Source organism: Sinocyclocheilus rhinocerous, unplaced genomic scaffold (genome assembly GCF_001515625.1).
Source record: "Sinocyclocheilus rhinocerous isolate Xijiao unplaced genomic scaffold, SAMN03320098_v1.1 scaffold396, whole genome shotgun sequence".
Lineage (NCBI taxonomy): Eukaryota > Metazoa > Chordata > Actinopteri > Cypriniformes > Cyprinidae > Sinocyclocheilus > Sinocyclocheilus rhinocerous.
The window spans coordinates 349,269-362,750 of record NW_015660913.1 but is presented as its reverse complement, the minus strand read 5'-3'; the positions used below and the strand labels follow the sequence as shown (position 1 = coordinate 362,750).

The 13,482-nt window shown below is 35.1% G+C and overlaps 2 protein-coding genes and 1 long non-coding RNA gene across 3 annotated transcripts in view; 1 reads left to right on the top strand and 2 right to left on the bottom strand.

The window, feature by feature from the left end:
* Window positions 1-416: 416 nt before the first annotated feature.
* Window positions 417-13,482, top strand: part of LOC107726141 (uncharacterized) — a 14,728-nt gene continuing 1,662 nt past the window's right edge. Inside the window, exons 1-2 of the long non-coding RNA XR_001638229.1 lie at window positions 417-569; window positions 9,226-9,233. This is a non-coding gene — a long non-coding RNA (uncharacterized LOC107726141). The remainder of the gene's footprint in view (window positions 570-9,225; window positions 9,234-13,482) is intronic.
* Window positions 1,030-2,192, bottom strand: smim12 (small integral membrane protein 12). Its single transcript, XM_016535652.1, has 2 exons — window positions 2,132-2,192; window positions 1,030-1,435 (listed from the first exon to the last, which is right to left on the bottom strand). The coding sequence occupies exon 2, from the start codon at window positions 1,421-1,423 to the stop codon at window positions 1,148-1,150; it is 276 nt and encodes a 91-aa protein (XP_016391138.1). The 5' UTR covers window positions 1,424-1,435; window positions 2,132-2,192; the 3' UTR covers window positions 1,030-1,147.
* Window positions 2,863-12,092, bottom strand: LOC107726139 (peflin-like). The gene is made up of 5 exons (XM_016535651.1): window positions 12,061-12,092; window positions 10,913-11,174; window positions 7,661-7,816; window positions 7,324-7,467; window positions 2,863-3,651 (listed from the first exon to the last, which is right to left on the bottom strand). Exons 1-5 carry the CDS (start codon window positions 12,079-12,081, stop codon window positions 3,422-3,424), a joined length of 813 nt encoding a protein of 270 aa, XP_016391137.1. The 5' UTR covers window positions 12,082-12,092; the 3' UTR covers window positions 2,863-3,421.

Here is a 13,482-nt window from a genome sequence, read left to right as displayed (position 1 = left end):
TGTCGATGAGTGACAGAGCAGAATAAGGATGGAGCAAAGTGTGGATGCGCTGTCCTTGAAGGACGTTCAACTCGGTTTTGTTTATATTTTGCTTAGCCTATAATTTTAAATGAAAGATGTCGTATTTATTTATTTTTCTCTGCGACACTTTTCCTACTGTGTTAACAGAAAAATGTCAAAACGAATTTAGTATTTTGACAAGACGAATAAAAATAGCTAATAGGCTATTTTTGTACAACCTGCATTTTTTTTCTCTCTCTGCGACACTTTTCCCTATTGTGTTGTCAATGTTAAACGAATTGTATCCTGACAAGACGAATAAAAATAAGAAATACAATTTTTGTACAACATTTTTATTTTCTCTGACACTTTTTTTCTCTACTGTGTTGCATAAAATATTAAACGAATTTTGTGTCTTAAGATAATTCATATAAATTCAAGTCAAAGTAAAAAAAAAAAAATTTTAAATAGTCCCGCACAGACCTCTAGCCTACCTTCCGGTCCAGATATTCAAAGTGTGTGCAGAGTTCTTACATGAACCGAAAAGGACACCGAGGCAAAATTTCACTGTGTTCATTATTACTAATTAGCAAAGGACCACAATGACAGAGCTTGTACGTATTTCTCAGTGTTCTGAATCGCTTCAGCCACTCAAAGTTCAAACGTCTCAAACATTTTCTAGTCCCACTCAAGTGTTGCCTTGCATAGATGCACTTTATTCACACAAACAAAAAACTTAACAAAGGTGGTCTTTCTTTGAGCTTCAGTCTCATAAGCATATGACAGGGAGCACGAATGGAAAACTTATTAAAGCTTTCCAAGTTAGGACTTGTGCGATATAGTCATGTGTCTGCATGCCTCAGGGCAGAAGATGAATATTAAGAAGACTCAAAGAATGAAAGTTGTAAAAAATTCTCTCAGCAATCAAGTTCCTCCAGCCGGGCTGGTAAATATTACAGCAAGACTCCATGTAATTAGGGTGGCAGAATGAAGTGACAAAGGAATGGGCATGAAATCTCACAAAAAAAAGATTTCTGATCAAGTTCCCGTCCCTGGGGCCGTTGAGTGTGACAAATGAGCCCAAAGTTTGAGAAATTGCACATCATTATATGGTAATCTTGCAGGACTTCATGCCATTTACTAAAACTTAGCTCTTCTCCGGTCGGTTTCTTTCCAGCACTGCTCTTGGTGTGAATTCCAGTTTGTCCTTGAGGCTGAGGACCTGTGTGCTGTCCTGACCGGTCAGTTCCTCTAATTTTCTATCCTCCCTTAGCTCTGCAATGCCCCTCTCTTCTCCCGGGGCGTTAGGAGTTCCCCGGATAAACCACTCAAGGTGGTATCCAACAGCTCCCACCACAAAGGCCACTGGGAAGGTCACATAGGGCGCATAAGTGCGCATGGCAGTCCAGATCACTGGCCACATGGCTGCATAAACCTGAAAAAGCCAGTCCAAGTTCTAGTAGGTTATTTACCTTTGGCAAGCTGACAGTGTAGCCTTATTTTGTTATCACCAGCAACAAAATCAAGGATTACTTATAGACACATGCTTTCAAGAAGCTAAGGTACAATATGTGTTAAAATATATATATATATATATATATAGGGTGACCATACCTGCCATTTTCCCAGGACGTGTCCTGGACAGGATTAGTTTTGGCTTTGTTTTCATGCTTGCTGAAGGTAATAGAAAGCATAACCGTCTGTATCTTTCTTTGATGTCATACACCGATCGGTCTGCACACGCAAACAAAGCCAAAACCTAGATATTTTAGGCAATATAGAAATCCTGGCCAGGACGCGTCCTGGGAAAATGGCACGTATGGTCACCCTATATATATATATATATATATATATAAAATGGCAGCAGAAATTAAATTAGAGTGTTATTATGTTAACGTGTCCAACTAACGTTACATAACCTGAGCATTAAAGAATCACGTAACTGTTACAAGGGTAAGTTACCGGTGTCAAAGCATGTGTTTAATGGCGCAATAAAATACATGAATACATTTTTATTCATATATGTTCCTGAAAGCATAACGAGAGACTAGCTGACAACTTAGTGCGTAATATTTCATAAATTCACTAAATCATTCACGCGTGCGTTTATAAAATCTCATGACACACGTACCTCTATCTCCAGGCTATTCAACTTCCTGCCTTGGCTTCTTGCGTCACTGTAAGCAACAATCTGATTGGCTATTTTTGTACGTCAGAAAGACGTTCTCAAGTCTCATTCGTTCTGGGGGAAAAAGTTCTTCTTCTTCTTTCCAGTTTAACGGCGGTTGGCATCCAGCTTATTGGTGCATTACCGCCCCCTTCTGCTCCGGAGTGTGGATCAGATAATAGTTATCTATTCCCATTTCCCCCTAAAACTTACACATCACTCACATTGTCCCCTCACATTGGGGAAAAATTTCTATACAGGATGTCCTTTTAAAGCAATCCTGACACCTAGTGACCAATGTTGAAACATACTGTGAGCATTTGTCCTGAACTTAAAGCTCATTTTTGAATAATAATAATATTGTAATAATTTTTTATTCTATTAATAATATCATAATTTCAATAATATAATATTATTGTATCAATATTATTATTATTATTAATGTCCTCATTTGTAAGTCGCTTTGGATAAAAGCGTCTGTGAAATGACTAAATGTAAATGTAATAATGATAATAATAATAATAATTGTACAATACAGTTCAATTGCATATATAGTACATATATGTTATACTCAATTCAGAAACAATATTTTTTTTAAATGAAAACATTTATTTTAAAATTAAAAAAGGAAAAATGACAAATAAATGAGAAAAAAAAAACATGACAATTAAACAAATACAACAAAACTGAATTAATTTAATTACATTGTTTAATTGCAAGCAAAAAAGCAGCAGAAAAAAATATCAATATATAAGGAAAGGTTATAAAAGGGTGTTAGGAGAGCATAAATATTATCATAAAAAAACAAAGCAATTTCCTTGGGAAGGAAAACCTAAAAATATTTTAATTTCAAGCAATCATAATCAGGATTTTTTTTTGCTAATATCTAAAAAGTACAGAAATGTTCATACTGACAAAGAAAATCAAATGTAATTATACTTCTATGACATACTCCCAATAGTTAGTAACTAGTGCTAGCTGCATAGCTAATGTCATTTTATTCACATGTACCACTAATATGTTTGGCATTAGTTTAGTCTTGAATAACTGGCTGCATTACAGACAACCATATCACAATGGTAGTCTCTTGCGGTGAGTGCTTTAACTGGCTAGCTGGCAATACTTAATGAACATAGTTTTCGCATAAATGTGGTCAAATCAGGGTATGCTGCAGTGAAAGGCACTGTTGAGAGCGTGAAGTGTCATGCTGTACATTCAGAGTCAGATCATCTTCTGAATTGCTGATGCAGTCCTTCACATCAGTCTGGTAATGGCACCAGAAAGGAAGTCTTCGTAACTCATCTTCACATTGCCAGTCATGGCGGTGTCTTTCTCGCGGAATGCTTGGGTCATGCTCTGAAGCTGCGTGCACACCTGAATGAAGCGGTCCAGCTGGAGAACCCGGTTCACACCCCGCGCAGAGTAACGGTTCACCAGCTCCTGAATGAACTGAGGACTCAGATTGTAGCCCATCTGAGATAATGCTGGGAAATAAGCAACACATTGGTTATCAAAACATTACATTTACCATATACGTTTTTTTTTGTTGTTGAAAGAAGTCTCTTATGCTCTCCAAGGCTGAATTTATCTGATAAAAAATACAATAAAAACGGTAATACTGTCAAATATTATTCACATGTTAATAACCTTTTTCTATTTTTTTTTTGTATTGTTAAAATCTTATTTATTTCTGTAATGCAAAGCTGAATTTTTAGCAGCATTACTCCAATTTTCAGTGTCACATGATACATCAGAAATATTTCTAATATGCTGATTTGCTCAAGTAACATTTCTTATTATTTTCAATGATGGAAACAGTTGCTGCTTAATATTCTTTTTGTGAAAGAAACCATGATCCATCTCAGTCCGGATTCTTTGATGAATAGAAAGTTCAAAAGAACAGCATTTATTTGAAATAGAAATCTTTTGTAACATTATAAATGACTTTACTGTCACTTTTGATTAATTAATGAATCCTTGCTGAATAAAAGTATTAATTTCTTTAAATAAATAACTAAATAAAAAATAAGGGAATGCTTACATTGCTAACCTCTGGTTTTACATAAAGGTTTATGTTTCTTAAATGAGTCAGCAACAAAAAAAAAATGGAGGAGTTTTGGAAATGAACCATGTTAGAAGGACTTTTCTCCAAAAAAGCCTCCAAGGGTCCCTAAATCCTTCATTTTCTCTCCACAGGCCCCGTTAAATCGTTCTACTGTTGTTTTTGTATCCACCATGTTTTCAACACTCTGTCACTCACCAGTAATCAGACATACACTTTCAGACCTATTCACATCTTTATAATGGCTTCAACAATCGCTGCAGATGAATATGCTCTGGCAGTCACGAACAGACTTTTTCATACAAAATCAATGAGTATAAAAAAGACACTGCAGGATACCAGCTACAATTTTTGAGGTTATTTTAAGAGCAATTTTTCATGACGTCTAATAATGGCTTATTTAATAGCACAGGATTAGATGAAAAAAGGGGTTCACAAGCTCAGCAACTGTCTTTTCCTTGCCTCTGTGACTGCAACACCTCGTGTGTGTGTCACCGAACTAGAGCTGCACGATTAATCGAAATTAAATCGCAAAGGCGATAAATTGCGATTAGGCAGAAGCTGCGATTGTCATGCGTATCTTTCAGCGAAGCACGGTTCTGTGATCAGCAGTAAATCTCCATCCAAAGGCCAGAGGGCGCTCTCGCACGGAAACTCCAAATACGCCTCGCAGAAGAAACCCGGTATTTTCACGTGCTTTCAGATGGAGCAGCATTTATTACACAGAGCCGTAGTTCACTGACGAGCTACGCAAACAGCTTTCATAATCGCAGAACGATTTCTTCGATTTCATAATCACGCGATTAAATCGTCTGCGATTATGAACGCAATTTTGCATAGCTTGTCAGTGAACTACGGCTCTGTGTAATAAATGCTCCATCTGAAAGCATGTGATGGAGATTTACTACTAAACACAGAACCGGCTTTACTGACAAAATAAGCATGACAATCACATTTGATTAATCGTGCAGCCCTACACCGAACCCTTCTATATTTAAACAACTGTTTTTTTTCCTCCTGAAAATCTGACTAATTCGTGTTATTTGTAATTATGTTTTGTCTATTTTGCAAATTCCTGGAACCATGGGCACTAAACATATCTCTTTGCAAATTCCAAAGATAAGTGATATGCTACGTGACTCACTTAAACATGATTTGAGGAAATACACATAAACGCATGTTAGCTGATGAAAACAGTGAAAACTTACTGTGGTTAGATTTAGGTTGTGATTAACACATTGACCAAGATTTGCTATAGCACAGCCAGAGCACAAAAGTAACACTGGTACCAAGCGACAAATGTGAAAACAATGAACTTTCGCAGGCAAATAAAACTTTTTTTTTCAGGAACTACAACACAATATGTGTCATCTCTGTCAAATTATAAGAATGACAATCTGACCCTCACTGGTACAGTAAGTATGTTACAAAAGCTGATTCAAATTATGCAGTTTTTTTTTATTATTATCCAGAATTTATATGGAGATACAATATTGTTCAAAAGTTTGGGGTTTACACGGTCACAAAAAAATTATAATAATTTCAAATAATGCTGTTCTCATGAATAATAATTTCAAAAAATGCTGTTCTCATGAATTTTCTATTCATCAAAGAATCCTGAAAAAAGCACCACAGCTTCCACAAAAATATAAAGCAGCACAACTGTTTTCAACAGAAATATTTCTTGAGCACAAAATCAGCATACACATTGTATATTACATAAAATGCAAAATACAGTTTATGGACTGGTAAGACATATTTATGGCCAGCGAATTTGACCCATCACTGGCAGGTATGTCAAACAAGTACATTTTGGAACCTGAATACAGCAAGGGAATGCTGGAATCTGTCCTTAGTGACCGTGACTGTTGTCATAACAGTGTGAACATGTGGCCTTTCCTGCAAACGTGTTATCTTGGGTCTCTCTCTTGACCTCTAATTTACTCACCCTGGTGCATCTCATTGCTGTTAATTACATATCTCTTTGCAAATTCCAAAGATAAGTGATATGCTACGTGACTCACTTAAACATGATTTGAGGAAATACACATAAACGCATGTTAGCTGATGAAAACAGTGAAAACTTACTGTGGTTAGATTTAGGTTGTGATTAACACATTGACCAAGATTTGCTATAGCACAGCCAGAGCACAAAAGTAACACTGGTACCAAGCGACAAATGTGAAAACAATGAACTTTCGCAGGCAAATAAAACTTTTTTTTTCAGGAACTACAACACAATATGTGTCATCTCTGTCAAATTATAAGAATGACAATCTGACCCTCACTGGTACAGTAAGTATGTTACAAAAGCTGATTCAAATTATGCAGTTTTTTTTTATTATTATCCAGAATTTATATGGAGATACAATATTGTTCAAAAGTTTGGGGTTTACACGGTCACAAAAAAATTATAATAATTTCAAATAATGCTGTTCTCATGAATAATAATTTCAAAAAATGCTGTTCTCATGAATTTTCTATTCATCAAAGAATCCTGAAAAAAGCACCACAGCTTCCACAAAAATATAAAGCAGCACAACTGTTTTCAACAGAAATATTTCTTGAGCACAAAATCAGCATATTAGAATGATTTCTGAAGAATCATGCGACACTGAGAACTGGAGTAATGACTGCTGAAAATTCAGCTTTGCCACCACAGGAGAAATACACTGTAAAATATATTAAATAATAAAATAAATAATACTTTACAAAATACAGTAAAAACAGTAATAGTGTAAAGTTTACACTATTACTGTTTTACTGTATTTTGATAAACGCAGCTTTGATGAGCATAAGAGACTTCTTTCAACAACAGTCAAAAATATACACTACCATTCAGACTTTTGAATTGTATAGTAGACATATGTGGAATATTCCTCAAATTAAACCACAAAAATAAAAATATTCACAATTCAAAATTTCTTAATATTTTTGTGACTGTCTTATGTTGTACTATTTTGTTTGTCAGAAATATGCAATTTATATATATCTGTCCTTAGTGACCGTGACTGTTGTCATAACAGTGTGAACATGTGGCCTTTCCTGCAAACGTGTTATCTTGGGTCTCTCTCTTGACCTCTAATTTACTCACCCTGGTGCATCTCATTGCTGTTAATTGAGCCGGATCGGTCGCGGTCGAACTGTTGGAATACTGCCCTCCACTGCTGCAGAAACGTCCACAGTGCAGAGAAACCAAATACATCTACACGTCCCGTTTTGGTCTTGTCAAACATATCTGGAAATGAAGACAAAGCACTGATTTTTGCTTCAGTTTCCTTTGGCACTGGAGATGTCATCAGATGACTTCTATTTTTGTATTGTTAATGTGACACTGCAGCATTCTGTTATTTAGTTATATGGTGATATAAGCATCTATTCGGTAATTTAGCCGCTGTCAGGAGGGTTATGTTAACAATGGTAACACTCACTGAGCATCATCATGCAGGTTTCGTCATTGAAAGAGGAGTTGTTGGAATTCATGAGTGCTTGCTTCAGTTCTTTCGCGTTAATGTAGCCACTACGATCTGTATCCACAGAACAAAACCACTGGTAGGCCTCAGGGTTCACACCAGGAGGAATGGTACCTACAACATGAAAACAGACTACATTAGTGAGTTAGATGCAAATCAAATGTATTTCTTCATGGTCTGTTGATATGAGATAATCCATTCAGCTCAAAACAAATCATTTAACCATAGCTATCCGCAGGCCTAAAATAGTAGAAGTAAAAAAATATTACTATTTACTTATTCCCATATCAACCTCAGCAAAACAACGATAGACATGAAACATCACTTATAATTCTTTCAAAGAAATAATATAAAACTAAACTAACTAAACTAAATTATTCTCGAACAGACCAAAATATTTAAAGGGAGATGGTTACATTAAAACATGAATTTTAACATCCGATGTTACATTTTAAAGTTAAATTCACTATTGTTTTATAAAGAATTGTTCTACAGTCTATACAGTATTTAATACAATTACATCAGAAGTAACTGTAATTAAATTATAGAAAAATTAGGAGTAATCCCTTACTTTACTTTTTCAAGGGAAAAGTAATTCAATTACTTTAATAAATTACTTTACTAAAAATAGTAATACACCCAACACTGATATAATATTACAGTTTTTATTAATACTTTAAATAATTTGTTTTCATTATAATTTATAATACACAGTTAAAGTTTTAGCAATTTTGCTGTGTTTTTTGTTTTTGTTTTTTTATGTCTATATAGTTTTTATTTTAAGTTTTAGCTCTTAGTTTGAGCTATTTTAGTACTTCAACTTAAACTAAAAGAAAATGAGAAATGTTGTGTTTGCACTGCAACAAGCTAAAAAAAACTTCATAAATAAAAGAATTTTTACTTTTTTAATTTCAATTAATGTTTATTTAAAATATCTGGTTAATGATAATATCCCTGGTGTATACAGCTGGGATTGAATTAGCTCATTTATATTCACATGTGGATATTTATGTACTGAATTCACCTTGGACCCCTCACACCCAGCCCACTCTCTCTTCGAACTGTTGCCTTCTGGTCGGCGCTACAGAGCACTGACCACCAGAACAGTCAGGCACAAGAACAGTTTTTTCCCACAAGCTATATTCAGTCTGAACAATTAATCTTATACACAGTTAAAGTTTTAGCAATTTTGCTGTGTTTTTTGTTTTTGTTTTTTTATGTCTATATAGTTTTTATTTTAAGTTTTAGCTCTTAGTTTGAGCTATTTTAGTACTTCAACTTAAACTAAAAGAAAATGAGAAATGTTGTGTTTGCACTGCAACAAGCTAAAAAAAACTTCATAAATAAAAGAATTTTTACTTTTTTAATTTCAATTAATGTTTATTTAAAATATCTGGTTAATGATAATATTCCTGGTGTATACAGCTGGGATTGAATTAGCTCATTTATATTCACATGTGGATATTTATGTACTGAATGGAGCAGTTTCGGATGCAGCGTATGCATAAATGTGCAAAAAGTAGTTCATTACGTGCCAAATGACAGCGAGATGATGAGGACAAGCAGTCCTACAGGTCAGATTTGAAGAACATACTGGAAATGGGTTCATTGTGAACAAGCATGGGTTGTCAGCGATGTGTCGTCTCGATCCCAAGAGGGACAAGAATAAGTTGTGCAATTTGGTGAAGCGCAGATGGTCGGTCACTGTATCCCTCGGGAGGGATAAGCACTGTTCAGAGGACAGTCTTTGAATCTGACAGCCTTTCCCACAGGACATTACAGAATACTTACCGACATAAACGTGGAAGGACACATACACACGAACCCCTTCGCTCAGAATTACCACACTCATCATTCTAATTCTCCCGTGGGCACATTCTGTACCAGATCAGTACAAGCTGCTTCTGCCAACCTGCAGTGTATCAGCATCAGTCATTCAGTAAGGGGCATATGACACAGCTGCAGTGCAGGAGGATCAAGGACCTTGTCTGCAGCACCTTCATAAATTTCTATCTTTCGTATTTTATTCACAGCCCTCGGCCACTGCACGCCTGATGGAACGGCAGCGGCTCCCGCTGTCTTAGCTGCCAACCCTGACACTCAGACATCATCAGTCAAGCCAGCCTGAAGCTGCTGACTAAAACTCCTGAGACCATGTGGAAAAATTCTCCTGCTGGACCAACATCTATTACTGTGCATTTGCAGATGTATGAAGCTGTGGAAAACATTCTGATAAAAAAAAAGAAAGTATATATATCAAACCACATTCCTGATCCTCCACATTCCAAATCCATAATCTCATTCCCATGAAATGACATAAATGCTATTTGCTTACATTATTACATATAATTCAGTCATTATTAAAAACCACTTAAGTGTGCAGTCTATTAACCATAAGGTGAGAAACTAACATGATATATGAACTATTGTTTGGGGTCAGTAAGATTTTGTTTTGATGTTTTTAAAGATGCTCACCAAGATCAGTAATACTGTGAATATTATATTAGAATTTAACATTTAGGATTATTATTATTATTAATATTTTAAAATGTAATTTATTCCTGTGATGACAAAGCTGAATTTTCAGCATCATTACTCCAGTCTTCAGTGTCACATGATCCTTCAAAAATCATTCTAATATGCTGATTTGCTGCTCAAGAAACATTTTTTATTATTATTAATGCTGAAAACAGCTGTGCTGCTTATATTTTTGTGGAAATCATGGTACATTTTTCAGGATTCTTTCATGAACAGAAAGTTCAAAAGAACAACATTTATTTGAAATAGAAAATGTTTCAATGTAAAAGTATTATCTGTCACTTTGATTTAATTTAACTGTGTCCTTGATGAATAAGTATTTAATAAAAAAAAATTTAAAAAAATTCTTACTGACCCCAAACATTTTAACAGTAGTGTACATAGTGGCCCTAAAATGTATTTTGATACTTAAAATCATATCTAGAAATTTCTATGAATTTTTTTGCATTTTTTTCAAACACCTGATGTAATGCAGCTTATGCTAAATTTCTTTAAAACAAATCCCATTTAGTGATTAAATGTAATGACATCCATACAAGTTTGGCATACGTGTCTAAAAATACTTTTTGGTACCACTGTAAACACACACACACACTTATAAATAATTTAGTTATATATACTCAATATGATACTCAGCCAAATTAAAACAAAACAGAGTTACACGTCTCTAACCTGCAGGTGCCTGCTGACTATATGGTCCTCCCTGAGATTGTCCATAGCCTCCGTAAGGACTTCCTGGAGCTTGGCCCCCACCGTACGGTGCTCTTGGACCAGGCTGACCATAAGACCCGCATGGAGCCCCTCCACCATACTGTTGCCCTGGAGGGGCACCGCCATAAGGTGAACCATACTGTCCACCAGCAGGACCACCTCCATACGGTGCCCCTGGAGACGGGTGGTGTTGGGGAGTGTTACCACCGGGGCCCGGATAACCCTTTAAAAACAAATAATGAAAAGTATGGATTGCAATAAACATGAGTAACTTGAAATGCTGAACTGCAATGAACAGAGAACAGAGAAGCAGATGTGGTTAAATGGCATTAACAAAGGCAAATATGTCACCAAAACAATAAATTAAATCAAAGTGTTTAGGTAAAAATGTGAATTCTGTCATCATTTACTCATCATCACGTTGCTATTTTTTTTTTTTTATTCTTCCGTGGAATACTAACATTTATATAGTATTACTTTTATTATTATACTGATTTTCATATAATATTTATAATATTAACATAGGATATATTTTAGGCAGAATGACATTTAATCAACATTCAATTTCATGGCATTTATTTTTTTCATTCAATGAAGTGATTGGAGACTGTGTAACGTCTTCTCTTTTGTTTCACGTGTGTTTGTACGATAACATGATACTTACTTGTAAACTTACTTGTAAATTTTATTATTATTGTTGTAATTTTACACCAGTAGAAACCGGTTGAAACAACGGTATATGGTAAAGGGTAGGGTACATCTAAATGTGACAAGTCTCTATTTTGTATCTTTGTTGTATGACATTATGTAAGATAAAGATGTAAAACATATGGTCATTTTATACATTATGATACGTGACTGAACAGCACTCTCTCATCATACACACAAATAACGTTACCATTAAATGTTTCATATTAGCTACAGAGCTAACCGACTAGCCTAAAAAGGCTTTCTACAAAGTTTACGCGATCGGAATCAGCATAATTATGCACAATTTCCCTGTACACCAACACTAAAAGTTTAGACCGCAATACAAATATGCAAGAATCAAATAGACATACAAGATACATTTAAATGTAAAATATCTAAACCCGGAAGACAGACTTTACCTGTCCGTATTGATAACTCATTCCGCGGAGTATCTTAGCAAATGGAGCGATTTGGCTATATTTATTAAGGCCCGCCCCCTAAAGCTGATTGGTGCGTTTTCACGTTTGTCAAAAAGCAGCCTGGTATTTTTCATCTGATTGGTTAAAACATGGAAAATTGCTCATATCAGAAACTGTGAGTCACTCTGTTGATGTGGAATATTTTTGTTTTAGAAACCATATTTGGAGGAGGATGGAGTTGTTATATTGAGGCAAGAACAATATTTATTACATTGTTAATGAGTGGTTGAGGATTTTCATGACATCTCTTGACTTTGATAAAATGTTGTCTCTCCTCATGTTAATGGGAGACCAGGGCTAGTAGTCACTTTTTTTTATTTTTTACTTTATTGTTGTCCGTTTGTTGAACAGACACATACTGAAAAGGCTACAAAAATTGAACATTTCCATCGTTACTGGAAAGAGAGAGAAAAAACACTGACCTTTTGTGACAATATACTAATGGTTATTATTGTCATCATTAGTGGAACCTGTCATTAATTAACCTATTGATGCCTTTCCTCCATTATTTTAAACCATAAAATGATTATAAACACAAAACAACTGATGTAGCAGCAATACTAAAAGGCATCATACAAAACATGAAACCATTGTTTGCCAACAAACGTTGCAATTCATAATCTATATATATACTTATTTGTCTCCATTTAAAACATATGTGAAAATGTACTCCAATAAAATGTTAAGATTTGCTCAGACCTGACATTTAAAAATATAGATCCTGTGTGGAGGGGAGTGTTTGTCTTCATCTCTGTTTTTCTGAATGTTTCTTCATCTCTTTGTCCACATTGTTTTGAACTATGCTGTATAGCTGTGTGTTGTGATCAGGGCCGTCCCAAGCAAGGACCCCTGGTTGCAATGTCTTCATTGTCAAACTCCAAAACTAGTTTATTTTAAATTCTTAAAAATGCTATTATTTTATTTCAAAAAGTTAATAATTTTATTTTATTGACAAAATATTTTAGTTTGTTTTTGTATATGTTTTTAATTAGATTAGATATCATTTTAAGCTGTTGTATGGTCATGTTACAACGTACCCCCCAGATGTTACAATGTGCCACCTATGGGGTACGTTGTCACAATTCACTTCCATTCTTTTGGGGTAAATAAAGAAAAAAGTATACACCATATGAAACCAAACCACATATTTGTAGACAAAATATAAACTCTGAACCCCGAGTGGATTTACAAAAAGTGAGAAAGCCAAAAATGTGTTGTGCCCCGCTATCCCCTACACATGCAAAGAGTGCATGTTGCTGTGGTTTCGGGTGGTTGAGACCCTTGGACCAACCCTTCAGCGGTATTGCTGTTTGCTCAGGCACTTTAAAACTTTCTTGGTAATGAGGTAGAGTATCTCACAAT